At 53.9% G+C, this 27,916-nt stretch overlaps 5 protein-coding genes across 9 annotated transcripts in view; 3 read left to right on the forward strand and 2 right to left on the reverse strand.

The window, feature by feature from the left end:
• The window catches only part of SYCE3 (synaptonemal complex central element protein 3), a 161,056-nt gene that overhangs the window by 112,999 nt on the left and 20,141 nt on the right, over positions 1 to 27,916 (forward strand). The gene's annotated exons all lie outside the window — the stretch shown is intronic.
• Positions 1 to 27,916, reverse strand: part of MAPK8IP2 (mitogen-activated protein kinase 8 interacting protein 2) — an 88,239-nt gene that overhangs the window by 19,028 nt on the left and 41,295 nt on the right. The gene's annotated exons all lie outside the window — the stretch shown is intronic.
• Positions 3,291 to 12,418, reverse strand: LOC126929260 (uncharacterized). The gene is made up of 5 exons (XM_050745450.1): positions 12,100 to 12,418; positions 11,872 to 11,997; positions 8,165 to 8,272; positions 7,854 to 7,963; positions 3,291 to 3,436 (listed from the first exon to the last, which is right to left on the reverse strand). The coding sequence occupies exons 1-5, from the start codon at positions 12,416 to 12,418 to the stop codon at positions 3,395 to 3,397; spliced, it is 705 nt and encodes a 234-aa protein (XP_050601407.1). The 3' UTR covers positions 3,291 to 3,394.
• On the forward strand, positions 12,064 to 16,327 carry CHKB (choline kinase beta). The gene is made up of 11 exons (XM_050745768.1): positions 12,064 to 12,640; positions 12,841 to 12,949; positions 13,336 to 13,449; positions 13,625 to 13,758; positions 14,631 to 14,726; positions 14,875 to 14,933; positions 15,020 to 15,101; positions 15,209 to 15,317; positions 15,461 to 15,564; positions 15,785 to 15,866; positions 16,039 to 16,327. Exons 1-11 carry the CDS (start codon positions 12,417 to 12,419, stop codon positions 16,111 to 16,113), a joined length of 1,188 nt encoding a protein of 395 aa, XP_050601725.1. The 5' UTR covers positions 12,064 to 12,416; the 3' UTR covers positions 16,114 to 16,327.
• Positions 16,182 to 27,570, forward strand: CPT1B (carnitine palmitoyltransferase 1B). 4 transcript variants are annotated; one of them, XM_050745756.1, is made up of 20 exons: positions 16,182 to 16,260; positions 17,364 to 17,523; positions 17,858 to 17,997; positions 18,266 to 18,446; positions 18,666 to 18,767; positions 18,846 to 18,983; positions 19,068 to 19,145; positions 20,898 to 21,005; positions 21,079 to 21,163; positions 21,778 to 21,973; positions 23,154 to 23,339; positions 23,929 to 24,034; positions 24,113 to 24,229; positions 24,810 to 24,974; positions 25,167 to 25,301; positions 25,400 to 25,552; positions 26,038 to 26,151; positions 26,765 to 26,857; positions 27,011 to 27,096; positions 27,350 to 27,570. In XM_050745756.1, the coding sequence occupies exons 2-19, from the start codon at positions 17,383 to 17,385 to the stop codon at positions 27,092 to 27,094; spliced, it is 2,322 nt and encodes a 773-aa protein (XP_050601713.1). In that variant the 5' UTR covers positions 16,182 to 16,260; positions 17,364 to 17,382; the 3' UTR covers positions 27,095 to 27,096; positions 27,350 to 27,570. The 4 variants fall into 4 exon arrangements, with proteins under 4 accessions (XP_050601713.1, XP_050601711.1, XP_050601714.1 ...); XM_050745754.1 differs by lacking the exon at positions 16,182 to 16,260 and adding an exon at positions 16,428 to 16,915; XM_050745757.1 differs by lacking the exon at positions 16,182 to 16,260 and adding an exon at positions 16,428 to 16,915 and having other exon boundaries at positions 18,269 to 18,446.

A 27,916-nucleotide genomic window follows, 5' to 3' on the forward strand; every position in this document is an offset into this window, starting at 1 on the left:
GTGGCACTTCTTCCCTCCCCTGCCTCACTTTCTCACCCACCCACCTTATTTCCTGCAGCTTCAAACAAACTACTTGCATGTGAATCCTGGTCTCAGCTACTTCTTCTGAAAGAATCCAATCTAAGGCATCCTGTTAATTATGACACTCACACTTAAATTATCAAAGCCTAGTTAATCAATATTTTTACCCTCTTCCTGAACAATACAAGGACCGGAGAAGTATTTAACTATTTACTCCAGTCCCAAGTTAAATTTTATTATTATGTATTTTAATATTCTTTATTTTTCCTTTTTTTCCCTGATGTTTCAGACAGAGTCTCACTGTCACCCAGGCTGGAGTGCAGTGGCATGATCTTGGCTCACTGCAGCCTCGACCTCCCAGGCTCAAGCAATTCTCCTGCTTCAGCCTTCCGAAGTACTGGGATTATAGGTGTGAGCCACTGTGCCTGGCTATTATTTTTCAAGACCCATAGGAATTGTTATCATTGCTTTAAACCATCAATGTTTACTTAGATTTACCCAATGTTACCTCTTACTGGATTCTTCATTCCCTTTTCTTGTCAGATCATCCTGTGATACCACTTTTTTTTTTTTTTTTTTTTTTTTTCTGAGACAGAGTCTCACTCTGTCACCCAGGCTGGAGTGCAGTGGCGCTCGGCTCACTGCAAGCTCCGCCTCCCGGGTTCACGCCATTCTCCTGCCTCAGCCTCCCAAGTGGTTGGAATTACAGGCGCCCTCCACCACACCCGGCTAATTTTTTGTAGTTTTAGTAGAGACGGGGTTTCACCGTGTTAGCCAGGACGGTCTCAATCTCCTGACCTTGTGATCTGCCCGCCTCGGCCTCCCAAAGTGCTGGGATTACAGGCGTGAGCCACCGTGCCCAGCCGATACCACTTCTTTTTGCCTGAAGTACACCTTTTAAATATTTCTTTAATGAGAATCTTCGCTAGTAAACTCAGTTTGTCTGAAAATGTCTTCATTTTGTCCTTGTTCCTGAAAGATAATTTTACAGGATATAGAATTCTGGGTCAGGTCCTTAGTTTCCATTATCACCGCCAAGGTCTCATCCATTGTCCTCCTCTGGCTTTCCTTGTTGTTACAAAGCATCATCTCTCAGTCACTCCCTTGAAGGTCATTTTTCATGCATCTCCAGCTGCATTTAGGACTTTTTTGTCTTTGGTGTTCTGAAGTTTATTTTTTTCTTCTTTTTTTTTAGACGGAGTCTCACTGTCTCCCAGGCTGGAGTGCAGTAACACAATCTCAGCTCACTGCAAGCTCTGCCTCCCGCATTCTCCTGCCTCAGCCTCCCAAGTAGCTGGGACTACAGGCGCCCGCCACCATGCCAGGCTATTTTTTTGTGTTTTTAGTAGAGATGGGGTTTCACCATGTTAGCCAGCGTGGTCTCGATCTCCTGACCTCATGATCTGCCTGCCTCAACCTCCCAAAGTGCTGGGATTACAGGCGTGAGCCACTGCTCCTGGCCCTTGGTGTTGTGAAGTTTCAATGTGGTGTATCTAGGTGTGGGTTTACTTTGTATTTTTTTCTGCCTGAGGTTCTCAATTATATAAATTTATATGAATTTCTCAATTACATTACTTTCTTTTTTTTTTTTTTTTTTTTTTTTTGAGACGGAGTCTCACGCTGTTGCCCAGGCTGGAGTGCAGTGGCGCGATCTCGGCTCACTGCAAGCTCCGCCTCCCGGGTTCCCGCCATTCTCCTGCCTCAGCCTCCTGAGTAGCTGGGACTACAGGCACCCGCCACCGCGCCCGGCTAATTTTTTTTTGTATTTTTAGTAGAGACGGGGTTTCACTGTGGTCTCGATCTCCTGACCTTGTGATCCGCCCGCCTCGGCCTCCCAAAGTGCTGGGATTACAGGCTTGAGCCACCGCGCCCGGCCAATTACATTACTTTCATTAGTTTAGAAATTTCATAGCCATTCTCTCTTCAAAGATTTCCTCCGCTCCCTCCCATCTCTTCTCCTTCAGGCACTCTAACTAGGCTCATGTTGGATTTTCCTATTCTAGCCTTTATGTCTCTTAACCCTCCTTCCAGGTTTTCCATATCTGTGTCTTTCCAGGCAGCATTCGGTATACTTTATTCATATTTATCTTTTAGCTCATGAAGTCTCTCTTCGGTTATTTAAATCTTCTGTTAAAGCTGCATACTAAGTTTTTAATTTAGTTGAAATTAAAATTCAATGAAATTTGAACTAAATTAAAACTTTCCTTTTAGAACTTCCATTTGGTTCTTTTCAAACTGCTTGACTATGCTCTATAGTTTCATAGTGTTTATAGTGGATTTTGCATATATTTTCTTTCTTTTTCTTTTCTTTAGAGACAGGGTCTCACTGTGTTGCTCAAGCTGAAGTGCAGTGGCATGATCATGGCTCACTGCAGCCTCAACCTCCCATGCTCATGTGATTCTCCCACCTCCCAAGAAGATGGGACTACAGGTGCATACCACCCTTTTTGGCTGATTTTTTATTTTTTTGTACAGACAGGGTCTCACTATGTTGCTAGGCTGGTCTCGAATGCCTGGGCTCAAGAATTCTCCAGCCTTGGCCTCCCAAAGTGCTGGGATTATAGGTATGAACCACCATGCCCGGCCCTAAAACATATGCAGATGTAAAACATAACAACACCAATACAGAGGATGGGAGGGAGAAATGAAAACATACTGCTGTAAGGAGGCTCTCACATTATTTGTGAGATGCTATAACATTATGTGAGTGTAGACTACGACAAGTTAAAAATATATATTATAAATCCTAGAAAGAACATTTTAAAAATTACAAAAGACACAATTAGTAAGCTAAGAATGGTAATAAAACAGAATACTAAAACATACTTGATCAATCCATCAGAAAGCAGAAAAGAAGTGGAAATTGAACTAAGATGGGACAAATAAAACAAATAGCAAGATTTAAACCCAATAATATCGATGATTTCATGAAATAGAAATGATCTAAACTCAGATTGAAAGGCAGAGATTATCAGAATGTATTTAAAAAGTGAGACACAAACTATAAGCTACCTCAAGAAATGAAATGTTAAATATAAACACTAAGATAGGCTGAAAGTAATAGACTGGAAAGAAAGAAAAATAAATGAGCCAGGTGTGGTGGCTCATGCCTGTAATCCCAGCAGGGAGGCCAGGGTGGGAGGACAGCATGAGCCCAGGAGTTCAAGACCAGCCGGGGCAACAGAGTGGGACCCCATCTACACACACACACACACACACACACACACACACACACACACACATTAGCCAGGTGGTGGCGCGCGCACACACACACACACACACACACACACACACACACACATTAGCCAGGTGGTGGCACACACCTGTAGTCCCAGCTACTCGGGAGGCTGGCGGATTGCTTGAGCCCAGGAGGTCAAGGCTGCAGTGAGCTGTGATAGTGCCACTGGACTCCAGCCTGAGCAAGAGTGAGACCCTGTCAGAAAGGAAAAGAGAGGGTAGGGGAAGGGAGGGGAGGGGAAGGGAGGGGAGGGGAAGGAGAGAGAGGGGAAGAGGAAGAAGAAGAAGAGAGAAGAAGAAGAAGAAAGAAAGAAAGAAGAAAGAAGAAAGAAGGAAGAAGGAAGAAGGAAGGAAGGAAGGAAGGAAGGAAGGAAGGAAGGAAGGAAGGAAGGAAGGAAGGAAGGAAGGAAGGAAGGAAAGAAAGAAAGAAAGAAAGAAAGAAAGAAAGAAAGAAAGAAAGAGAAAGAGAATTAGAAGGAAAGATCAGAATCAATGAAATAAAAAACATATACACAATTGAGGGTAATCAATGAAACCAAAAGCTGGTTCTTTAAAAAACTCAATAAAATTGGTAAACTTCTAGCTAGACTAATCACGAAAAAAGAAGACATAAATATCCTTACCAGGAATGAAAGCACAAATATCACTATAGATTCAGCAGATATTAAAACAATTATAAAACTATGAACAACTTTATGCCAGTAAACTTGACAACGTAAATTAAATGAACAAATTTCTTGAAAGACACAAATTACCAAAGCTGGAACAAAAAGAAATAGAAAAATCTGAATGGCCTCATAATTATTAAAGACATTGAATTACCAATTAAAAACCCTTCCACAAAGAAAACTCCAGATCCAGGTTGCCTTACTGGTGAATTCTAGCAAATTTTTAAGGAAGAAATAATACTAATTCTACATAAACATTTCAGGAAACAGGAGGCAGAAAACTTCCCAACTCATGTTATGAAGCTAGGTCACTTCTAGCTGAAAATTTGGAGAAATCATATCACCAAAGAAACTACAATCTAGTTTGTCAAATCCTCTGACAATTCAGCTCCTAATCCCTACAAAAGCCAGTAAGCATTTGATCCCATAGAAGAAACTGTGCAGCCTCCAAGAAGGTTCCTCTCCAGTGTCTTCCTAGATGTGGACACGAAGTGTAACAGACAAGGAGGAACATTCCAGAAAACAGAGCCGGCACTGCCAGGAAAGGGGACTTCACTATTTATGCTCAATAGGATTTGGCAAGTGCCATAGACTAGAGATTGGGTCGAAATGGGGGTCTTTGTTTTATTTACCCGATTCATACTCTTTTGTTCTGTTTTGTTTTTTTGAGACAGAGTTTCACTCTTTTTGCCCAAGCTGGAGTGCAACGGCACAATCTCAGCTCACTGAAACCTCCACCTCCTGGGTTCAAGCGATTCTCCTGCCTCAGCCTCCCGAGTAGCTGGGATTACAGGCGTGCACCACCACGCCCAGTTAATTTTGTATTTTTAGTAGAGATGGGGTTTCTCCATGTTGGTCAGGCTTGTCTCTAACTCCCAACCTCAGGCGGTCCGCCCACCTCAGCCTCCCAAAGTGCAGGGATTATAGGCGTGAGCCACCACGCCTGGCCCTTACTCTTTCTTTGTTTGTATTGGGACACACAATATGTTTTAGTTTGTAAGTCATTGGATTAAACTAGTGTACACTGAGTTGGTTGGAGGATGACTGACAAATCTTTTATAAGTCACTGGACCACAATGATCTACCTCTGGACCCGAAGGAGCAAACTGCATATAAGTCAGAGAACCTAAATTTTGAGCTGAATGCTGCAAGTAGTTAGAACTTTTACAGTGGTCTCCCTTAGGGATAAGGTGAGTGAGTTTCATATACAGGAAGCAGAGAGGGCATGGCCAAAGGGGCAGATGGTCCCCTAATATCGATTTTCCAGTTTTCCCATAATTTTAGAATCCCCAGTCAGCACGCACACCTGGTCTTTATCCATTCACCTGCTGACGCACACTCAGGTTGCTTCCTAATCTTGGCTATTGTGAATAATGCTGCAGTGAACATGCTAGTACAGATATCCTCCAAGACATTGATTTCATTTCCTCTGGATATACATCCAGATGTGGGATTGCTGGATTGCATGGTAGTTCTGTTTTAATTTTAATTTTTTACTGTATTCCATCGTGGCTCTTCCAATCTACCTTTTCACCAACAGTATACAAGGGTTCTCTTTTCTCCACTTCCTTGTCAGCATTTGTTATCTCTCGTCTTTTTTTTTTTTTGAGACGGAGTCTTGCTCTGTTGCCCAGGCTGGAGCGCAGTGGCCGGATCTCAGCTCACTGCAAGCTCCGCCTCCCAGGTTTACGCCTCAGCCTCCTGAGTAGCTGGGACTACAGGCACCCGCCACCTCACCCGGCTAGTTTTTTGTATTTTTTTAGTAAAGACGGGGTTTCATCGTGTTAGCCAGGATGGTCTTGATCTCTTGACCTCATGATCCTCCCGTCTCGGCCTCCCAAGTCTTTTTTTTTTTTTTTTTTTTTTTTAAGACGGAGTTTCGCTCTGCCGCCCAGCCTGGAGTGCAGTGATCAGTATCACTAATCAGTGATGTTGGGCCCCGTCACACACTTGTCGGCCATTTGCATGTCTTCTTTGGAGAAATGTCTATTCAGGTCCTTTGCACATTTTAAAATTGGGTTATTTGCTTTTTTGCTATTGAGTTTTGTAAGTTCCTTATACATTTTTGATATTAACTCCTTATCAGATATATGATTTGCAAATATTTTCTCCCGTTCCATAGGTTGCCTTTTCATTTTGTTGACTGTATCTCGAAAAGAAATTTATAACCTATTCTTTTAAATTACACAATGGTCTAATGAAGGGATAGAGAGAGGAGAGTGGCAGCCAGGTCACGTCACATACATCACAAATCCACTCCACATTCTCATCTTCCCATCCGTGTAAACCACCAAGGAGTCTAGGCTTCACTCAGCCAACCAGGCACAGTCATAACTACTCCCAGGCCTTGAGCCAAAACATGGAATCCAGATTCTCTTTGAAGTGCATCCATGTTGATAAATTGCACTAACCTACAATTCATGCTTGGCTTTGTATCCTCATAGTGCATTCCTGCATGCATTCCCCCCAGCCTTTATTGATTGATTTATTTATTTTTGAGATGGAGTTTAGCTCTGTTGCCCAGGCTGGAGTGCAGTGGCACGATCTCGGCACAGGCTCAGGGGGCTGCCATGGTGTCAGAGAAGGCCTGGAGCAGGAAGTGCAAAGACACACAGCAGAGATGCAGCTCTGTGTCCCCTGCAGTTAAATAAAGGTGGGCTGAGGGCATCAGTCAAGACACCATCTCCTGACCCCTCAGATCTACTCAGCGACCACATTGAGTCTGCTCTGTCACGATTCTTCAAAGCAAAGGCTAGTTACAACTCCTATGAAAGCCTTAATACAAGAGGCTTAGCAGAACAAATACAATCCCCACTGCTACAGCTTCTCCCAAGTAACAGATATTCAGCAGCCACCTCCTCCTTGGCCTCACCCTCACCAGCATTCCGGCTTGTCTCCATGGCTTGCCTGGTGACACCGCCCAGACCTTCACCCTGTGGGGTCTGAGCCCTTAGAGGCTATGGCTGCTGAAAAGACCTTTTCAGCCAGGCGTGGTGGCTCAGTCCTGTAATCCCAGCACTTTGGGAGGCCAAGGTGGGCAGATCACAAGGTCAGGAGATCGAGACTATCCTGGCTAACACGGTGAAACCCCGTCTCTACTAAAAATAAAAAAATTAGTTGGGCGTGGCAACGTGCCCCTGTAGTCCCAGCTGCTCAGGAGGCTGGGGCAGGAGAAAGGCGTGAACCCGGGAGATGGAGTTTCCAGTGAGCTGAGATCGCGCTACTGCACTCCAGCCTCAGCGACAGAGCGAGACTCCATGTCAAAAAAAAAAAAAAAAAAAAAGAAAAAAAGGAAAAGAAAAAAAAAAGACCTTTAATTGTCATTACTTGGCATGGAAGCACCAAGACAGACCTAGATGAATCTTCTAAGTGCCAGACCAATCCCTGCTTGCCCCATTACGCAGCAGCCACGCTCTATCCTCACGTTTATCAGGATCAAGTATCCCCTCCTTTGTGGCCTGCTGGTCCACCAGTATGAGGAGCTGAGAGTAACCTGGTGGTCTTTGCAGATTCAGGCTTAGCGGAGGTATCCTTCCTGCAACCAGCGGGAGTGCCCTTGTGGAAGCGTTCCTACCTGGGAAACGGGCCCTAATCCGGCAGATCCTGAGGCTGTGGAGACAGAATGTACAAATTCTAAGTGTGAGTCCCTGGGAACGATGGTGAGAAGCAGCAAATCCCAACCCTTGGGTTCCTGGACCTGTGTCTTTGTTCTTGGATCCACAGAATGTATCTACTGGGGGCAGAGCACCATGTGTTAGGCTTTGATTCAGTGTGTAGATCCCAACTCCTCAGGATACTGTCCTAGAACCAGGACCTCAGCTAAGCCCTTAAGAAGTCATCCCATCTTTCCAGTAGCCTAGCGGCTTCTGCGTAACGCAGGATATTAGGGAAGCAGTGGATCCCATGGCAATGCACACACTACCATACCTCTTTCACTATAAAATGGCTTTCTTGGCCTGAGGCAATGTGATCCATGATCCCACGTTGGTACATGGAGCATGCTTGAAGTGCCTGGATAGTGATGCTGGCCTGGGACCCTGTGGATACAGAAGACAAACCCTTATCCAGAGTGGGTGTCAACTCCAGCAACGATGAAGGGCTGTAACCAACTTGCCACTAAGTAATTAGTTGGGGTGCTCTAGGGATGGTGTCTCGGCAGGGGCTCAGCACTGATCACTTTCAGCAGCAGTCATCATGAGACAAGCCTTGATAAAAGGCCTGTGTTGGGTGACACTAACCTGTGTTCCTTCTGCATGATGCCTCCACTGACAGTCCACTGTGCAAGCAGAGGGTAGCCAGGGGCACAGCTGACTGACATCCATCCATCCTGCTGTTCAGCGACTCCTCTGCAGTATTAACATGAGGCAGAAAGATGCACATATTGTCTGGCTACTCCTGTAGGTCTATCTTCCCTTCTTGCCCTTTTCAGGCCCCTGAGGAGCCAGCAGGACGTCACAACCCAGAAGCTCATATGCGTCCCTCCCTCAGGCCACTACTCTGTCTGCTCCCTCCCTACAAAGTGGATATCCACACGAACTGCTGGAAGCTCAGCCCCATGGAGGATTTCCTATTATTGTCCTTTAGGGTCACCCTGAATGGGACTGTAGTGTACCTGTGGTTCATTTTCAGTTCATATCAACACATCAAACTGACCCATACACGAACCAGACCAGAATGTTTGTTTGTTTTGTCTAAGAGAGAAGTATCAGTGCAAAGCAGATGTGGGGCCACACCGCCACCTCTTCCTGTAAATGACTGTTACCCACTAGACAGGCTTGGGTCCAAGCCCAGGCTACCTTTTTCATTGCACAATCAATTGCTACTGAGCCTCTGACCTACTGACTTGGAGGATCTGACAATATCTCGCTTGGGCAGACTCTGTTGCAAGGTCACTGATGCCCTACCAGAAGGTGCTCAGTCTCTACTTGGGTCTGGTAGTGTGCCTGATACCGCTTTCACTTGGTGAGTAGTTCTCTGCTGCAGAAGGCATGGTCTTGTCCAAGAACTCTAGGACACTGCACTGCTACTCTTCCGTTGGAGTTTGCCAGAGATGCCATATGGGGTCCTTCCGACTCCAAATAAGCCCCCCGTAACCCACTGGATCTACGCAGCAGGGAAGCCCATCTCCCAATCCAAATCTTTAGCAGAGCCCTCTTTTTCTCTGAGTCCTACTCAACGCTGGAAGTTTCCCCGTTACCCAATATAGGGGTCAGAGGTATCCCCTAGTGCAGTGCACGCTGACTCCAAAACACAGAGGTGCATCAATGCTGTGCCTCTTTCTTCCTTATAAGGATGCAGGATGCAGTAACTTGTCCCTGGCTCACCCTCAAACGCTGCACCCCTGAAAATGTCACTGATCTGGCAGGCTCCAGAACTTCTGAGGGCTTCTCCCTCATCCTCTGACATGCATTGCCTTAACAAGGCCAGAGCACTTCTTCTCCACCGTGTCCAACTAGTATGATGTCATCGATGTTATATGGAATATCGATAAGCTACCTAAGGTCCAACTGGTATGATGTCGTCAGTGTTACATGGAATATAGATGATAAGTGGCCTAAGGTGCAACTGGTATGTCATCAGTGTTATATGGAATATAGATAAGCTACCCAAGGACTATTGTGACAAGAGAATAGGAGAGTTCAAACAGCACGAAGCAAGACAATTTATAGAGCTGTCCTTCCCATATAAGTGTGAACTGCTTTCAATCCTCTTTACCACTGGGAATTGAAAAGAATGTTCACCAAGTCAATAATTGCATTGAGTGCCGGAGGTGCATTCACCGGTTCCAGGAAAGATACCACACTTAGCACAGCTGTGTGATCGGGGACACGACTTGGCTAAGTTTGTGCCGGATAACATCATTTACTTGAATCCACCAAGACTTAGCAGGAGCCATTCAGGTTAATTGAAAGGATGAAATGGTGACCACCGCTTTATAAGTCTTTGAGGGCGAAATACCTCTGCAATTATACCTGGAATGCAGGATTGTTTCTGACTTACAATCCTGGAAAGGTTTCAGTAGGTGAGGAGTTTCAAAGGCTTCTACTTTGCTCTTCCTTACCATATGGTACCAAAGGCCTGGGATTAATGTACAAGCTTGGCCCTCTGCTAGGTACAAACATCCCAAGTATGCATTGAGACCAGAGAAGTAACCACAGGACTTGGGTTGGGATTCTGATTATCATCTGATTTCCATACACCTGTACCCTAATGAGAGGGCCATGATGCTTCAGGGGTCCTGGTAACAACGTCAGCTCAGATCCTGTATCTAACAGCCCTTGAAAGATCTAGATAGTCCTTTTTCCAAAGTAAACTAGTTTTTTTGGTGTGTTTTTGTTGTTGGTCAGACAGGGTCTTGCTGTGTTGCTCAGGCTGGAGTGCAGTGGTGTGAACACAGGTCACTGCAGCCTTGACCTCCTGGGCTTAAGTGATTCTCTCACCTCAGCATCCAGAGTAGCTGGAACCACAGGCACCTGCCACTAGGCCCAGCTAATCTTTTAATTTTTTGTAAAGACAGGTTCTTGCTATGTTGCCCAGGCTGGTCTCAAACTCCTGGGCTCAAACGATCCTCCTACCTCAGCTTCCCAAAGTGCAGGGATTACAAGTGTGATCCACTGCCCCCAGCCAGAATCAGTTACTTTTTTTTTTTTTTTTTGATACAGAGTCTCGCTCTGTCGCCCAGGCTGGAGTGCAGTGGCGCGATCTCGGCTCACTGCAAGCTTCGCCTCCCGGGTTCACGCCATTCTCCTGAGTAGCTGGGACTACAGGCGCCCGCCACCACGCCCAGCTAATTTTTTGTATTTTTAGTGGAAACGGGGTTTCCCCGTGGTCTCGATCTCCTGACCTCATGATCCACCTGCCTTGGCCTCCCAAAGTGCTGGGATTACAGGCGTGAGCCACTGCGCCCGGCCCACTTTTTTTTTTTTGAGACGGAGTCTCGTTTTGTCGCTCAGGCTGGAGTGCAGTGGCTCGCTGCAACAAGGCCTGGGTTCAACAGATTCTCCTGCCTCAGCCTCCCGAATAGCTGGAATTACAGGCACACACCACCACGCCCGAATAATTTTTGTATTTTTAGTAGAGACGGGGTCTCGCTATGTTGGCTAGGCTGGTCTCAAACTCCTGACCTCAAGTGATCCGCCCTCCTCAGCCTCCAAAATGCTGGGAGTACAAGCGTGAGGCACCGCGCCCGGCCCAGTTACTTTTTAAAGTGGCTCTAGGTCCCTTTAGGGTAGGATTGCGGGAGTATTTTTTGGTATATGCTCAGAGGCTGGTATTGTAAGATCCTTCCTGAGAGGAACCAAGCCTCCTTGTCAATTAATGGGCTCTAGGTCTCAAAACTGACGCAGATTTAAACAGAATGATCATGATTTTCCACTGCAGCAAGTGACATTAGCCTTGTGATCCCCAATTTTTGATTTCTTTCTGGTTATCAAATCAAACAATACTCTAGTCAGATGCCCCAAAGAAAACCATGGTTCGACAGACACTGCCACGGATCCCTGCGGGTCCAGCGTTGCTGGTCGCCGCACCAGCCTGGGGCAGCAGCAGAAATGCAGGAGGCACGTGTTTAAATCGGGGCGCCCTCAATGTGAGGTGCGCAGGCCGAGAAGGAGGCTGCGGCAAGCTGCCAGTCTCCACCTTCCGCTCTTGGGTTTGACTCTGTAATTAGTTCTAGGCCTGAAGGAGACGAGGAGGATGGGGGAGAGGGGAATGAATGAAGACGCGCATCTCAAGCAGGGCAGCAAAAGCCTCCTCAGAGGCGCGGTTCTACCGGACAGGGGAGTCCCCGTGTGACTGGGGATTTATGCACCTGGAGTCATCGAACTGTCCCAAGGGCCATATTCCTTCAGCAAATGTTTACTGCGTACCCACCAGGTGCCCGCATCCCGCTCTCTGCCCGCGGTGGGCGGCCCTGCCTAGCGCGCGCGCCTCCTCCAGGCCTCACCCACGCTCAGGACGGACGCGCGCTGGGCGGCTCTTCCTCGTCGGAGCGCCCCAGAGGTCGGGGAAGAGGGCCCGGCAAGGAAGCCCTCGCACCGGAGCTGCAGCTGCAGCCGCCGCACCACCGCCCCTCAGGCCCCCACGGGACAGAGGCGCGGCTCCTTCTCTCCGGTCTTCCGGGACGCTACCTCGCCCAGCCCGTTCCGCGCCCGCGCACGCGCCGCTCCGCCACCGGATTGGCCCCCGGCGCCCCGGATTGGCCCAGGCCGTCCAACAGCCGCCCCGCCCAGAGAGAGGCCATTGGTCCTTGCCCATAGGGGCGGGGCACGGCGGAGATAAGCGGAATTCGGCCTTCGGAAAGAGCCCCCGGGCCGGGGCACGGAGAGAGCCGAGCGCCGCAGCCATGAGCCGAATAGAGCCGGAGAGACCCGAGTATGACCGGAGAAGCCCAGGCCGGCCGGAAGAGGAGCCGAGCGCGGCCGGAAGGAACCGAGCCCGTCCGAAGGGAGCGGAGCGCAGCTGGGCGTGGGGCCCGGTCTATCCCGCGCCATGGCGGCCGAGGGGACAGCTGTGGCCGGAGGCGGGGCTGTTGGCGGCTGCCTGGCCAAAGACGGCTTGCAGCAGTCTAAGTGCCCGGACACTACCCCAAAACGGCGGCGCGCCTCTTCGCTGTCGCGTGACGCCGAGCGCCGAGCCTACCAGTGGTGCCGGGAGTACTTGGGCGGGGCCTGGCGCCGAGTGCAGCCGGAGGAGCTGAGGGTTTACCCCGTGAGGTGGGAGGTCAGGGGTCAGCCTCTCCGGTGCGCGGATCGGGGTCAGGGGTCAGCCGCGGGGCCCTCAGGATGCTCCATGTTTTCGCCCCTTCTTGCGTCCGAGCCTGGGGCGGGGCCGGGGCCGGCCTGGCCGGGAGGGGGCCGGGGCCGCGGCAGGTGGGGCCGCCCGCGGGCTGAGCGCGCCTGGTGTGGGTCTGCAGCGGAGGCCTCAGCAACCTGCTCTTCCGCTGCTCGCTCCCGGACCACCTGCCCAGCGTTGGCGAGGAGCCCCGGGAGGTGCTGCTGCGGCTGTACGGAGCCATCCTGCAGGTGAGGGGGATGTGAGCGCCGCAGCGCAGTGGCTTTAGGGCCTGCCGCTTACGGGATGCGGGTAGTAGTGTCCCCATTGCGCAGTTAAGGACAGCCAGGCTCACAGTCTAAGAGTAACACCTTCTCACACTGAAGCCTGGGCCTGTATTCCCAGCGCTTTGGGAGGCTGAGGCGAGAGGATCACTTGAGCACAGGAGTTCGAGACCAGCCTGAACAACATAGTGAGACCCCATCTCTAAATAAAAACAGACCATCGCGAAAGCCTGTGCTCCAGAGCCTCCAGGCAATTGGACCAGAAGTCCCAGCTCTGGTGGGAGGAAAGCAAGCCCTCATGTCTGTCCCTGTGCCACTTTGCCTTGGCCCTTTTGCTATCCATCCTTTTTCAGGGCGTGGACTCCCTGGTGCTGGAAAGCGTGATGTTTGCCATCCTTGCGGAGCGGTCGCTGGGGCCCCAGCTGTATGGCGTCTTCCCAGAGGGCCGACTGGAACAGTACATCCCAGTACGAGCCCAGTCCTACCTTCTCCTCCCCAAGGCACCTCCACTCCCTAACCCTACCCCAGTGCCCAATGTCTGCCTTCACATCCCTCACCCCAAACCCTGACCTCCCCCCATGCCCCAATCCTTCCCCCTCCTGCCCCAGCCCCATCACCACCCTGATAGCTTCCTGGGTGCAGAGCCGGCCATTGAAAACTCAAGAGCTTCGAGAGCCAGTGTTGTCAGCAGCCATTGCCACGAAGATGGCGCAATTCCATGGCATGGAGATGCCTTTCACCAAGGAGCCCCACTGGTTGTTTGGGACCATGGAGCGGTGAGTCAGGAGCCTCCTCAGGGGTCCTGTACACCTGAGCTGAACCTCTTTGCCAGCACATGTGTCCGGGGCTCTATCCAGCCCTCCACTTGAAAGGATTTGATATCATGGGCTCTCACAGAACAGGCTTTGAAATGCCTGCCAGAGGCCACAAGCAGTGCCTCATGCCTATAATCCCAGAACTTTGGGAGCTGAGGTGGGTGAGTCACTTGAGGTCAAGAGTTCCAAGACTGCCCTAGCCAACACAGCAAAATGCCATCTCTACTAAAAATACAAAAATTAGCCCATCGTGTTGGCAGGCACCTGTAATCCCAGCTACTCAGGAGGCTGAGGTGGGAGGATCCCTTGAGCCCAGGAGGCGGAGGTTGCAGTGAGCTGAGATCGTGCTATTGCACTTCAGCCTAGGTGACAGAGCAAGACTCTCTCAAAAAAACAAACAAAAAAAGAAAATAAATGATTGCCAAGGCCAGGCACGGTGGCTCATGCCTGTAATCCTAGCACTTTGGGAGGCTGAGGCGAGCATATTGCCTGAGCTCAGGAGTTCGAGACCAACCAGTGAAACCCTGTCTCTATTAAAATACAAAAAAGTAGCCAGGCATGTCTGCGTGTACCTGTAGTCCCAGCTATTCGGGAGGCTGAGGCAGGAGAATTGCTTGAACCAGGGAGGCAGAGGTTGCAGTGAGCCGAGATCGTGCCACTGCGCTCCAGCCTGGGTGACAGAGTAAGACTCTATCTCAAAAGAAAGAAGAAATGATTGCCAGACAAGTCACACAGTGATAAGAGCAGGGGTGCAGTAGTCTGGCCTGAGGGGTAGATAGGAGAGGGATGGGAAAGAATATCAGAGCCAGTGTGTCCTATTATTTGGGCTTCAGGTACCTAAAACAGATCCAGGACCTGCCCCCAACTGGCCTCCCTGAGATGAACCTGCTGGAGATGTACAGCCTGAAGGATGAGATGGGCAACCTCAGGTGAGGGCAGGCAGGACAAGGCTAATGGTAATGGTGTCCGCCCTTCCAGTATTTGCTGAGGGCTGGTGTCAGGGCCTGGCCTGTTCGTGTGGCTCTGATCCTTCTCTAGTCACTCCTGCTCAGGACCCATGCTCCCATACCCCTGCAGGAAGTTACTAGAGTCTACCCCATCGCCAGTCGTCTTCTGCCACAATGACATCCAGGAAGGTAGGAGAAGGCATCTGAGTCTCCCAACCCAAGATGGAGGAGCCAGAGGGCTCTGGAGTGAGCAGAACCTCACCCCATTCCCCCAGGGAACATCTTGCTGCTCTCAGAGCCAGAAAATGCTGACAGCCTCATGCTGGTGGACTTCGAGTACAGCAGTTATAACTATAGGTGAGGCTGGAAAGATGGCTTCCCATAGATCTGTTCCCACAGGGCACTTGAAAACAGGCCAGCTGCCCAGGGCATTTGGGGACTGAATGTCCACCTTATTCTCCCAGGGGCTTTGACATTGGGAACCATTTTTGTGAGTGGGTTTATGATTATACTCACGAGGAATGGCCTTTCTACAAAGCAAGGCCCACAGACTACCCCACTCAAGGACAGCAGGTATGTGGGCCAGAGGCTGGGGAGCAGGACCCATCCTGTGAGGAAGGAGGGAGGTGGAGTCTGGAAGGAATGGCTGGAAAGGATGTTACCTGGGAAATACTCCACAGTCTCCCCAATTCCTGACTCTTGGCCGTTGATCGCAGCTGCATTTTATTCGCCATTACCTGGCAGAGGCGAAGAAAGGTGAGACCCTGTCCCAAGAGGAGCAGAGAAAACTGGAAGAAGATTTGCTGGTAGAAGTCAGTCGGTGAGGAAGGAGGGGCGGGGTGGGGTAGGGCAGAGCAGAGGAAAGGGGGATTGGGGAAGAGGCAGATTAATCAAGCTGCAGGGAAGGTGGTTGTGCAGAGTGGGGTTAGCACAGTGGGGGAGAAGTTAAAACTGCAGGGATTGGCCAGCCTGGGTGAGGGGATCCAAGCAGAGCCAGATGTGCTTTATGAATACCCCTACTTTTCCTGCCCTCCCCCCAGGTATGCTCTGGCGTCCCATTTCTTCTGGGGTCTGTGGTCCATCCTCCAGGCATCCATGTCCACCATAGAATTTGGTTACTTGGTAAGTGACCCTGGGAATGGGAATGCTGCTAGCTGGGGGCTGGGGAGCAGCAGCAGCCACACTCTTCCAGGAGGCCTGGGGAGTCCTGGGTGGCTGTGGGCAGTCTGAGGTGGGTGCAGAATGCTGGTCCCACGTCTTCTCACCACTGTGTGGGGTGGGTTTCCTTCCCTAGGACTATGCCCAGTCTCGGTTCCAGTTCTACTTCCAGCAGAAGGGGCAGCTGACCAGTGTCCACTCCTCACCCTGACTCTCCACCCTCCCACTCCTTGGATTTCTCCTGGAGCCTCCAGGGCGGGACTTTGGAGGGAGGAGCAACCAGCAGAAGGCCCTGGGGACTGGGCTGAGCCCCCAAGTGAAACTGAGGTTCAGGAGACCGGCCTCTCCCTGAGTTTGAGTAGGTCTCCATGGCTGGCAGGCCAGAGCCCTGTGCTGTGTATGTAACACAATAAACAAACTTCTTCCTTCGCGCCCTGTCCTGGCCCTGCTGAGCAGCAGCAGCAGAAAGTACCAAACCAAGCAGTACACACAGAGGGGCTCTTCAGTGCCGTGGGCTTGAAAGTGGTTAGGGTTCATGCTGCCAGTGGGGGTCCCCCATCCCTCCCCACTCCCCTGGCTCCAGCTTAGAATAGTGAATACTAGGACTTGGGGAGGAGAAGGAGAGTGATGGGGGTATGAAGACGACCCTGAGGTGGGGATGCTGCCCAGAGCACCAGCGATCCCAGAACAGGCACAGCTGACACATCGGTGACCTTTTCCCTACATTTGGCTATTTTTAGCTCTAATGCCACCATCCTCACGAGACTCTCTGGGGCCCCCCAGGCTCCCAGACCTTTGAGCAACCTTCACGGCGCAGAAACCCAGCCCCGCCCTGCAATTCCCACCGCGGAAGGCGGGTGGTCTGGTTCCCGCCCCACGTTTTTCCGGACCCCGATTTGGGAGTAGGTGTCAGGTTCCGGGTGAGGGCGGGGCGGGGGTGGCTAGGCCTGAAGGACGTGGGGACACGGGCCAGAGTGGCTGGCCCCACGCGCGGACAGGAGCGAACCTGAGCTGTGAGTAGGGGCCGGCGCAGGGCGGCCCGCGGGGGTCTGGGCCCCCAGCCCTGCACAGGGGCGAGGATGGCGCTGGGGCCCGCGCGGTCGGGCGGGGAAGGGCGGGTGCCTGAACCCTGCCTCTGTCCAGGCCAGTCCGCTTCCAGGGGCGCTTCTCTTCCCCGCCCGCGCCCTCGCTGACGCCCCCCACTCCAGGCTGCACTTCACCGTCCTTCGGGTTCCTGCAGCCTTCAAGGCCCAAACCCCCTGCGCCACAGTGGCTGTGCCCACCCGGAAGGCTGGCGCGAGGATTTGGCGGCGGTTGGCCTGGCGGGGGGCGCGGGCCGGGGGCAGCCGCTAGTCGCGGGGTGGGGGGTGCGAGGGGTCGCGGACTGGCTGGGGGCTTCTCGGCGCAGCTGGCGCGGGGCCGGCCTAAGCGCGCCCGCGCACCCACCTGCCCCCGTCCTAGGTGCCGACCAACCCCCAGGATGGCGGAAGCGCACCAGGCCGTGGCCTTCCAGTTCACGGTGACCCCAGAGGGGGTCGACTTCCGGCTCAGTCGGGAGGCCCTGAAACATGTCTACCTGTCTGGGATCAACTCCTGGAAGAAACGCCTGATCCGCATCAAGGTGCGCACAGGTGCTTCTCCCAGCAGGTGCAGAACGGAGCTCTCACAGCGGGGGCAGAGGCCGGCTGTCGGCTGTTAACCGCTTTGTTAGGGTCCCTCACTGCCTCCTTGGCTGGCAGTTCCGCCCGGTACAGGTTCTGGAAGTGCAGACGCCAGAGGGGTGCACAGGATGTGGTCCGACACAGGGAGCTGTGGGTGTGGAGGAGGAAGGAGCACAGCAGGGCATCAGGAGAGAACGCCGTCCAGGCCAAGACCAGGAGCCGGTTTCCAAGACTTCACAGGCAGGCTAACCTCACGCCCTCCGGCTCCATAAGGGCGCCTGTTTCTGCCCGCAGAATGGCATCCTCAGGGGCGTGTACCCTGGCAGCCCCACCAGCTGGCTGGTCGTCGTCATGGCAACAGTGGGTTCCTCCTTCTGCAACGTGGACGTCTCCTTGGGGCTGGTCGGTTGCATCCAGAGATGCCTCCCTCAGGGGTAAGGAGTGAAACTGGAAGGGCACAGGTGTCACCAGGGAGGGCTGGGCCCAGCTCCCAAGCCTGAGGTTCTGAGCTGGGCAGATACAGGACAATAGCCATTGGCAGTCACAGGGCAGCCCTCCCCTATGACAACCATTGTCTTAGTCCTATATCAACTCTTATTTGTTGCAGTCAGACATGAGTGTGCCCAGGGAGGTTCTTCCTCTTGATGTCTCCCCTGAGGCTGGCCTCAGGAGGACCCCCTGCAGCCTTTGCCCCCTCTCCAGTAGGTGTGGCCCCTACCAGACCCCGCAGACCCGGGCACTTCTCAGCATGGCCATCTTCTCCACGGGCGTCTGGGTGACGGGCATCTTCTTCTTCCGCCAAACCCTGAAGCTGCTTCTCTCCTACCATGGGTGGATGTTTGAGATGCATGGCAAGACCAGCAACTTGACCAGGATCTGGGCTGTGAGCAGCAGTCAGTGGAGGGGTTCAGGCACCTGGATTGAGACGCTTTGGGCTCCTTTAGGGTTCTGAGCTAGAAGGGAGAGGCAGACAGGGCACTGGTGCCTGTTGTGTGGTTTGTCCTGGAGGGGCTGGGATGGTTCTGAGGGTATCAGGGAGTTGCTGGTTGGTTTCCGTTCTTGCCACTGGCTCCCACCCCAGCACTCTGCTCTGTACCCCCAGATGTGTGTCCGCCTTCTATCCAGCCGGCACCCCATGCTCTACAGCTTCCAGACATCTCTGCCCAAGCTTCCTGTGCCCAGGGTGTCAGCCACAATTCAGCGGGTGAGGGCCTCGCTTGGGCATCCCAGTGGGCAGGGGAGGCTGGATCTGACCCCACGGTGATGATAACTGGCTGGACAGTACCTAGAGTCTGTGCGCCCCTTGTTGGATGATGAGGAATATTACCGCATGGAGATGCTGGCCAAAGAATTCCAGAACAAGACTGCCCCCAGGCTGCAGAAATACCTGGTGCTCAAGTCATGGTGGGCGAGTAACTATGTAAGTTTGTGCCCCGGGCTCACTGTCACCTGCCATGTGTCCTGGCTGCCCCTGCCCCAGCTCTAACCTTCCACCTGCCCACAGGTGAGTGACTGGTGGGAAGAGTACATCTACCTTCGAGGCAGGAGCCCTCTCATGGTGAACAGCAACTACTATGTCATGGTATGAACTGGAGCCCCCAGGCCCCCGCACCTCCTCGCTCTGTCCCGGCTCCAAGGCAGAGGACCTGGAGGATAGCCCGGAGCTCTGGTAGCAGCTTCCGTGGGCAAGTGGGGGTTATGGAGTGAGGCCTGAGGGAAAGGGCAGAGGGAGAGGAGATCCTAGAAGAGTCCAGAAGCAGCTTTGGGGCAGTGGAGATCCTGAGGATGAGGAGAGTGGTGACCCCCAGCCTGCCACCGCCTCTCTCAGAGTCCCAGGGTCACTGCCCCTACCCAGCTCAGGCTGTCACCTCTTTCCTTGGTTTCCTCACTGGCCTCCTGGCCATGGGTTCCCAGCTGCCCTGACACCATAACTGGGAAGTTGTCTAGAACACATCTTGCTTTGTGTCCCTCTGCAGAGCCGGACAGCAGAATGAAGGCCAGGCTGCTGCTTTTAGAGCTCAGGAGGTCACAGTCTGCCTCTGCCCCATGTAACTGGCCCTTCTGAGTCTCTGGGTCTCCCAGCCACCCGGGCTGTATGGCACGCCTCTTCTCTCCTTTCCCACTGTCCAAAGCACACTTGACTTGCCAGAGTCTATCAGAATTCTCCTCCATAAGCTGTCCTTCCAGGAACTTACACACAACTTGTCCATACCAGAGGTTTTAAACTGCTTTTTAGCGGTAGAACCCCTTTATCAAAGCAAAATAAGTAGAATACAAGCACATAAAACAGGTTATAAAAAGGCAGCTCAGGCCGGATGCAGTGGCTCACTCCTGTAATCCCAGCACTTTGGGAGGCCGAGGCAGGTGGATCACGAGGTCAGGGGATCGAGACCATCCTAACACAGCGAAACCCCGTCTCTACTAAAAATACAAAAAATTAGCTGGGCATGGTGGTGGGCGCCTGTAGTCCCAGCTACTTGGGAGACTGAGGCAGGAGAATGGCGTGAACCCGGGAGGCGGAGCTTGCAGTGAGGTGAGATCGTGCCACTGCACTCCAGCCTGGGCGACAGAGCGAGACTCTGTCTCAAAAAAAAAAACCAATAAATAAAAATTTAAAAATAAATATAGGCCAGGCGCGGTGGCTCACGCCTGTAATCCCAGCACTTTGGGAGGCCGAGACAGGCAGATCACGAGGTCAGGAGATCGAGACCATCCTGGCTAACACGGTGAAACCCCGTCTCTACTAAAAATACAAAAAATTAGCTGGGCATGGTGGTGGGTGCCTGTAGTCCCAGCTACTTGGGAGACTGAGGCAGGAGAATGGCATGAACCCGGGAGGTGGAGCTTGCAGTGAGGTGAGATTGTGCCCCTGCACTCCAGCCTGGGCAACAGAGCGAGACTCCGTCTCAAAAAAATAAAATAAATAAAAATAAATAAATAAATAAATAAAAAGGCAGCTCAGAGTCAGGCATGGTGGTGCATGACTCTAATCCCTGCAACTCAGGAGGCTGAGGCAGGAGGATGACTTAGGGCCAGAAATTTGAGGCTGCAGTGAGCCATGCTTGCCCCACTGCACTCCAGCCTGGGTGACAGAGCAAGAACCTAACTCTAAAAAATAAAGAATTGAAAAAGCAGCCCCAGCTGAAGCTGGAGCAGAGGGTTACTGTGACCAGCTGTGCATTTCTGGAGGCTCACCCTGGCAGCATGTGCAGGACGGACCGGAGGAGGGAGACAGAACACCTCAGGCCCCCAAATAGACTGGTCCTTGGGTCAGCAAGACCCAGGTGACACCCACACAGAGGCCCCCACCCCGCGGGCTCTGCTTTCTCTGTAGGACCTTGTGCTCATCAAGAATACAGACGTGCAGGCAGCCCGCCTGGGAAACATCATCCATGCCATGATCATGTATCGCCGTAAACTGGACCGTGAAGAAATCAAGCCTGTGAGTTGTGTCAGGGTTGAAGGTGGGATGGGAGAGGAGACCTAAGTCTGAGCCACGCTGGGCCTTCCCCCAGGTGATGGCACTAGGCATAGTGCCCATGTGCTCCTATCAGATGGAAAGGATGTTCAACACCACTCGGGTCCCGGGCAAGGAGACAGGTAACTGAGCCCTCCCTGCTCCCTGTGGGCCACTGGCTGGCTCGCTGCCCTCCTGCCTGCTCATCACCAAGCATCCCCAGTGTCTCAGGGTCCTGAAACTGTGAATAGTAGTCAATTGTGACAGATACTAGACATCTGTTATTTACAGGCATGATGCTGGTTCAGGGACCCCATGGGGCCCAGAGCAGAGCCCCCGCACCTCCGGGGCTCACTGTGCGTGGTGAAGGGAATCCTGCTGCAGCCCAAAGCTTAGGACAGGCCGGGCACCACCATGGAGCCAGCAGAGGAGGGGAGAGGCGCACCCAGGGGTCTGGCAGAGGCAGCAGCCTTCCCTGCTTCTGACACTGTATCCTTAGGCGGTTTGCACAATCTCCTAGTGCGTTTCCTCTTCTGTGAAATACTTCATAGGATTGTTGTTGGTGTTATATGGGAGGTAGCGGAAGCACCAGCACAGGGCCTGGTTTAGGACACTCGGATCCCATCCGGGGGGCAGGAAGGCCCAGGCAGAGGCTGAGCAAAGCAGGGTCTCCAGGGACACCCAGTGCATGGGAGGTGGGCCCTTCCCAGGATGTAGCCGGGGTCCTGCCTCAGCTTGCCTGTGGCCTCTGTCACAGATGTGCTGCAGCACCTCTCAGACAGCCGGCACGTGGCTGTCTACCACAAGGGACGCTTCTTCAAGCTGTGGCTCTATGAGGGCTCCCGTCTGCTCAAGCCTCAGGATCTGGAGATGCAGTTCCAGAGGATCCTGGACGACCCCTCCCCACCTCAGCCTGGGGAGGAGAAGCTGGCAGCCCTCACTGCAGGAGGAAGGTATCAGGCTGTGGGGAGGGACTGTCCTCAGCTTGAGGTTCAGGGCTCCATGAGAAGAGGAGCATGGCCCTGCCTGCCACCCTGGAACTGGAGGCTGGAGGCACAACTAGGGGAGGGGCACTGGTGGTAATGGCCGCAGGACAGCCAGCATAACCTCCCTCTGACGGGTGGCAGCTAGGTGAGAATGTGCAGAGGGTGGGGACACCCTCCGAAACAGCCTGGCACCCCCACCTCCAGGCCCAGCCTGGCACACACCCCCCCACCTCCAGGCCCAGCCTGGCACACACCCCCCCACCTCCAGGCCCAGCCTGGCACACACACCCACACCTCCAGGCCCAGCCTGGCACACACACCCACACCTCCAGGCCCAGCCTGGCACACACACCCCCACCTCCAGGCCCAGCCTGGCACACACCCCCCCACCTCCAGGCCCAGCCTGGCACGTACCCCCCACCTCCAGGCCCAGCCTGGCACGTACCCCCCACCTCCAGGCCCAGCCTGGCACGTACCCCCCACCTCCAGGCCCAGCCTGGCACACACACCCCACCTCCAGGCCCAGCCTGGCACACACCCCCCCACCTCCAGGCCCAGCCTGGCACGTACCCCCCACCTCCAGGCCCAGCCTGGCACGTACCCCCCACCTCCAGGCCCAGCCTGGCACGTACCCCCCCACCTCCAGGCCCAGCCTGGCACGTACCCCCCACCTCCAGGCCCAGCCTGGCACGTACCCCCCACCTCCAGGCCCAGCCTGGCACACACACCCCCACCTCTAGGCCTAGCCTGGCACCTCCCACCTCCAGGCCCAGGCTGGCACGTACCCCCCACCTCCAGGCCTGGGAATCCTGCTGCAGCCCAAAGCTTAGGACAGGCCAGGCGCCACCATGGAGCCAGCAGAGGAGGGGAGAGGCGTACCCAGGGGTCTGGCAGAGGCAGCAGCCTTCCGTGCCACCTCCAGGCCCAGCCTGGCACACACACCCCCACCTCCAGGCCTAGTCTGGCACCCCCCCCACCTCCAGGCCCAGTCTAGCACATACCCCCCCATCTCCAGGTCCAGCCTGGTACTCCCCAGTCTCCAGGTCCAGCCTGGCACCCCACCCCCATCTCCAGGTCCAGCCAGGCCCTCGGAGGCACCCTCATCCCAAGTCCATGTGCCCACTGCTTACCCTGCCCCGTGCTGCAGGGTGGAGTGGGCGCAGGCACGCCAGGCCTTCTTTAGCTCTGGAAAGAACAAGGCTGCCTTGGAGGCCATCGAGCGTGCCGCTTTCTTCGTGGCCCTGGATGAGGAGTCCTACCGCTATGACCCCGAAGACGAGGCCAGCCTCAGCCTCTATGGCAAGGCCCTGCTACATGGCAACTGCTACAACAGGTGCGGCTGCCCCCGCCCCACAGGTCACAGCTTAGGGTTAAAGGTTAGGGTTATGGTTAGAGGATTGAAGATAAAAGGTAGGTTGTGAGCTGGGTGCGGTGGCACACACCTGTGATCCTAGCAATTTGGGAGGCCGAGGCAGGTGGATCACTTGAGCACAGGAGCTCAAGACCAGCCTGGGCAATGTAGCAAGACCCTTTCTTAAAAGTAGTTAGGATTGTGATTAGTGGTTAGGTAGGGATAGTGGTTAGGATTAAAGGTTAGGGTTTGGGTTAGAGAGTAGGGTTAGAAGCCGGGCGTGGTGGCAGGCACCTGTAATCCCAGCTAGTCGGGAGGCTGAGGCAGGAGAATCCCTTGAACCCGGGTGGTTACAGGGAGTCAAGATTACACCACTGCACTCCAGCCTGGGCAACAGAGCAAGACCCCATCTCAATTAAAAAAAGAGAGAGAGAGAGAAGAGAGAGAATAGGGTTGGTGTTAGGGTTAGTGTTAGGGTAACATCCGAGTTAGGGTTAAAGGTTGGGGTTGCAGGTCAGGCTTCTCTGGACATTCCCAGCTTTGGTTCTTCATGTGTCTACTCTCCCCGCAGGTGGTTTGACAAATCCTTCACTCTTATTTCCTTCAAGAATGGCCAGCTGGGTCTCAATGCAGAGCATGCGTGGGCAGATGCTCCCATCATTGGGCACCTCTGGGAGGTAATAGCCTTGCAGGGAACCTGCAGGGCAGGCTGGAGGGGATGAGGCCAGCCTCTCAGCCTCATCCTCTCCCTGCAGTTTGTCCTGGGCACAGACAGCTTCCACCTGGGCTACACGGAGACTGGGCACTGCTTGGGCAAACCGAACCCTGCGCTCCCACCTCCTACGCGGCTGCAGTGGGACATTCCAAAACAGGTGGGTTGGAAGCTCCCAGAGCAGGTGTGAGACCACAAAGCAGCAGGCGGGTACAACCCCAACAAGGCCTGAGTCCCCCTCCTCCTCCTCCTCCCCTGCTGGCCCCACCGCCTGACCCAGCCCTTGGGAAGGCACAGGGCACATCTCAGGATACCCGTAGAGTCCAAACTGGCTTCAGGGAGGACAGAGACCACCCACTGCCCCTGGGGCCATCTGTGTTTAGAGAAGGCCATGAGATGGGGGCGGCACTCACAGGCCCCTGGAGCATTTTCAGCACTTCCCTCTTCCCCACAAAGCTCAGCCCAGCCTCTGGGGGCTGATTCTCCCTCAGATTGTCTTTTGCATACCCTCCTCCTGAAGATGTCTTGGCCAGCTGTGCCCTTCCTCCACCAGCTAAATGTCATGCCTCCTAGACGTGACCCAGAGTCCTGCTTGGAGAGCCCTGCCCTCAGCTGACCCTTCCCATGTCTTGGCCGGCTGTGCCCTTCTTCCACCAGCTAAACTTCATGCCTCCTGGATGTGATCCAGAGTCCTGCTTGGAGAGCCCTGCCTGCAGCTGACCCTTCCCATGTCTTGGCAGTGCCAGGCGGTCATCGAGAGTTCCTACCAGGTGGCCAAGGCGCTGGCAGACGATGTGGAGCTGTACTGCTTCCAGTTCCTGCCCTTTGGCAAAGGCCTCATCAAGAAGTGCCGGACCAGCCCCGATGCCTTTGTGCAGATCGCACTGCAGCTGGCGCACTTCCGGGTAGGGCCCCACCTCCCGCTGCTGAGAGGGCAGGGCGGTGCCAGGGTCTGCCTGCCAGATTCACCCCTCTGTATATCCCAGGACAGGGCGCACTGCAGCTGGCGCACTTCCGGGTAGGGCCCCACTCCCGCTGCTGAGAGGGCAGGGCGGTGCAGGGTCTGCCTGCCAGATTCACCCCTCTGTATATCCCAGGACAGGGGTAAGTTCTGCCTGACTTATGAGGCCTCAATGACCAGAATGTTCCGGGAGGGACGGACTGAGACTGTGCGTTCCTGTACCAGCGAGTCCACAGCCTTTGTGCAGGCTATGGTGGAGAAGTCCCACGCGGTGAGTGTCCTCTGCCCCGCGTGGGGGCCACGGTCGTCTGCCTCCTGTCTACCTGGAGGGTCAGGGCTACTCTTCACCCCTTTACTTCTGCCCCACAGAAAGCAGACCTGCGAGATCTGTTCCAGAAAGCTGCTAAGAAGCACCAGAATATGTACCGCCTGGCCATGACCGGGGCAGGGATCGACAGGCACCTCTTCTGCCTTTACTTGGTCTCCAAGTACCTGGGAGTCAGCTCTCCTTTCCTTGCTGAGGTCAGCACCGTTGTTGGGTGTGTCCTTTGTCCCACTGCCCTCCTACACCCAGGGCTTGGGCCATCTCATGAGGGAGCACAGCCTGTGTTCTGTCTGGCTGGCTCCCCTGAAGCTCCCTGGAGGGCTGGGCCAGCTTTCCTGCCCACACCCCAGCTGGGCCTGCGGTCCTGGGCCCAGCGGGAGCAACATCCTCTTCGTGTCGTTGGTGTTCTTGTGACAGGGAACAGACAAACGTATGATCTGTCAGGTGGTGACAGCACTACTGAGATTAGTGAGGCTGTGGCGGGGAGAGGCAGAGCAGAGTGGGGGCCGGGCAGCTCACACAAGCCTTATGTGGCATGTGCAAAGGGGACCACGGGGTGGTGGCCAGGGAGCTCCTGCACCCTTAGCAGAACCATGCCTGGCTCAGAGTACGTCGCAGACACCACCTGTCGGACAGGTGCTTTGGGCGTGTGGCGTCTGACCGGCTGCGGCCTCCATTGCAGGTGCTCTCGGAACCCTGGCGTCTCTCCACCAGCCAGATCCCCCAATCCCAGATCCGCATGTTTGACCCAGAGCAGCACCCCAATCACCTGGGTGCTGGAGGTGGCTTTGGCCCTGTGAGTGCCCCTGAAGGGGGTGGGTGGGCAACACCAGGGCCCTGAGGGTTTCAGTGGCGAGTGCAGGCCCTGAGGTCAGACCAGAGGCAGGAGCACCTTGCTTAGAGCCTTGCTTAGAGGAGAGCATAACCCCAGACCTGCACAGAAGCAGAATGTTAGCTGTGGACTCAGGCAGCCAGGTGCCTGCGACCCACCCATCCCAAATACCTCCCTGCTGGAGCATGACGGTGCCTGGGGCTGTTTCCAGGGTACTGAGCAGTGCACTGGGTGCTTCTGAAGTCTGCTTATCCGAGAGTGCAGCTGTCTCCCACAGAAGCCTTCTCGTGGGCTAGTTTGTCAGAAGGCTAGAGAACCCTCTGGAGAGAGGCGGCATGATCTAGAGTATAGGCCCCCTGAGGGAAACTGGGGGGTCCTAGATCCCTTGGTGGGGTCTGGGCAGCATTCTTTGGTTTTCACGGTTTCCTGGGGGTGGTCCTCAGGAAAAATGCAGTGTCTAGGGCTGGGGCCCGTTCCTGCAACTCTTGTGGGAAGAACAAGTTCCACATCAGCTTGGTTTTCGGATCTTCAGGGTTTGAGTTCTGCCCTTCTCCTTCACCCTTCGTGTTGCCCTCAGGTAGCAGATGATGGCTATGGAGTTTCCTACATGATCGCGGGCGAGAACACGATCTTCTTCCACATCTCCAGCAAGTTCTCAAGCTCAGAGACGGTGAGTCTTCGGCCCCAGCTCAGGCCTGAGGAAGGGTGCCACCTGGGGCTGCCCAGGAACACAGGTGTCTTTGGCCGGGGAGGCGTCCTTGCTTGTGGGGACAGTGGGGTGGGTGCATATATGACGGTGCATCTGAGCTCTTGGCTCCCACAGAATGCCCAGCGCTTTGGAAACCACATCCGCCAAGCCCTGCTGGACCTCGCTGATCTTTTCCAAGTGCCCAAGACCGACAGCTGAAGGTTGGAGAAATACCAGTCACCCTTTCATCCCCACACTGTGGAGGAAAGGACCTGTGGCGGCTCACAGGCATGAGGGGTGGCCATGCACAGGTGCCCAGGCTCCAAGGACAGCTCTGGCAGCAGGTCCTCACTGGGCAGACGCTGCTCCCCGAGGGCCCGGTTGGTGGAGGTGGGGTTGGAGCAGGAAGGGAATTTTGATTTTTTTTTTCTTGATAGATACTAATAAAAATAAGGCTGTGTAATTTTCTCTCAGCCCTTAGGTACCTGTGTTTTGTTTGGGAACTAGGAGGCCCTCCCCCTCCCCCAGCTCAGACCACAGAGGTGGCAAGAGAAGGGCTGAAGCTGGAAGACTGTTCATGAGGGACTTGTGTGACCTGCTTTGAAATGTGTGACTCTGCTGAGTGACGTAGGCTCTGAGATAGCTGTCCATGCCCACGTGTTTGCTTGGAATAAATTCTTGCTTCAGAACCTTCACCTGTTCCCTGGGGCCATTTCTGTTTGTCTGTCTGCTGGAGAGTGAGCCCACCTCCTGCCATGCAGGGACATGTGTGAGGCACCCCTCTTGGCTGAGGCACAACCCTGCAGGGGCCCCGCAGCTGCTTCTCACCATGGAAAGGGGCTGCAGGCCCAGGCCTGAAGTCTTGGGGTGTCTGTGAGAGGGCACACAGGATGGTCTGTAGCAGCAGATGCTCCTTCATCGAGATTGGCTTGGCTACTAAAATCATCTTAAGAGTAAATGCAAAATAATTTTTCTTTTTTTTTGAGACGGAGTTTGGCTGTTGTCACCCAGGCCGGAGTGCAGCGGCACGATCTCAACTCA

This window comes from Macaca thibetana, chromosome 10 (assembly GCF_024542745.1).
Source record: "Macaca thibetana thibetana isolate TM-01 chromosome 10, ASM2454274v1, whole genome shotgun sequence".
NCBI lineage: Eukaryota > Metazoa > Chordata > Mammalia > Primates > Cercopithecidae > Macaca > Macaca thibetana.

What these genes read in the sequence shown, in the direction of transcription:
- CHKB (XM_050745768.1), top strand. Translation starts at nt 12,417, where the DNA reads ATGGCGGCCGAGGGGACAGCTGTGGCCGGAGGCGGGGCTGTTGGCGGC. An exon ending in CTGAGGGTTTACCCCGTGAG is followed by an intron (nt 12,641 to 12,840) that starts GTGGGAGGTCAG and finishes GTGGGTCTGCAG; the next exon opens with CGGAGGCCTCAGCAACCTGC. An exon ending in CCATAGAATTTGGTTACTTG is followed by an intron (nt 15,867 to 16,038) that starts GTAAGTGACCCT and finishes TTCCTTCCCTAG; the next exon opens with GACTATGCCCAGTCTCGGTT.
- LOC126929260 (XM_050745450.1), bottom strand. Translation starts at nt 12,418, where the DNA reads ATGGCGCGGGATAGACCGGGCCCCACGCCCAGCTGCGCTCCGCTCCCT. An exon ending in ATCATGCAGAAGGAACACAG is followed by an intron (nt 7,964 to 8,164) that starts GTTAGTGTCACC and finishes CTGTATCCACAG; the next exon opens with GGTCCCAGGCCAGCATCACT. An exon ending in GCCATTTTATAGTGAAAGAG is followed by an intron (nt 3,437 to 7,853) that starts GTATGGTAGTGT and finishes ACTCTTGCTCAG; the next exon opens with GCTGGAGTCCAGTGGCACTA.
- CPT1B (XM_050745756.1), top strand. Translation starts at nt 17,383, where the DNA reads ATGGCGGAAGCGCACCAGGCCGTGGCCTTCCAGTTCACGGTGACCCCA. An exon ending in GGTCCCGGGCAAGGAGACAG is followed by an intron (nt 21,164 to 21,777) that starts GTAACTGAGCCC and finishes CCTCTGTCACAG; the next exon opens with ATGTGCTGCAGCACCTCTCA. An exon ending in CATGGCAACTGCTACAACAG is followed by an intron (nt 23,340 to 23,928) that starts GTGCGGCTGCCC and finishes CTCTCCCCGCAG; the next exon opens with GTGGTTTGACAAATCCTTCA.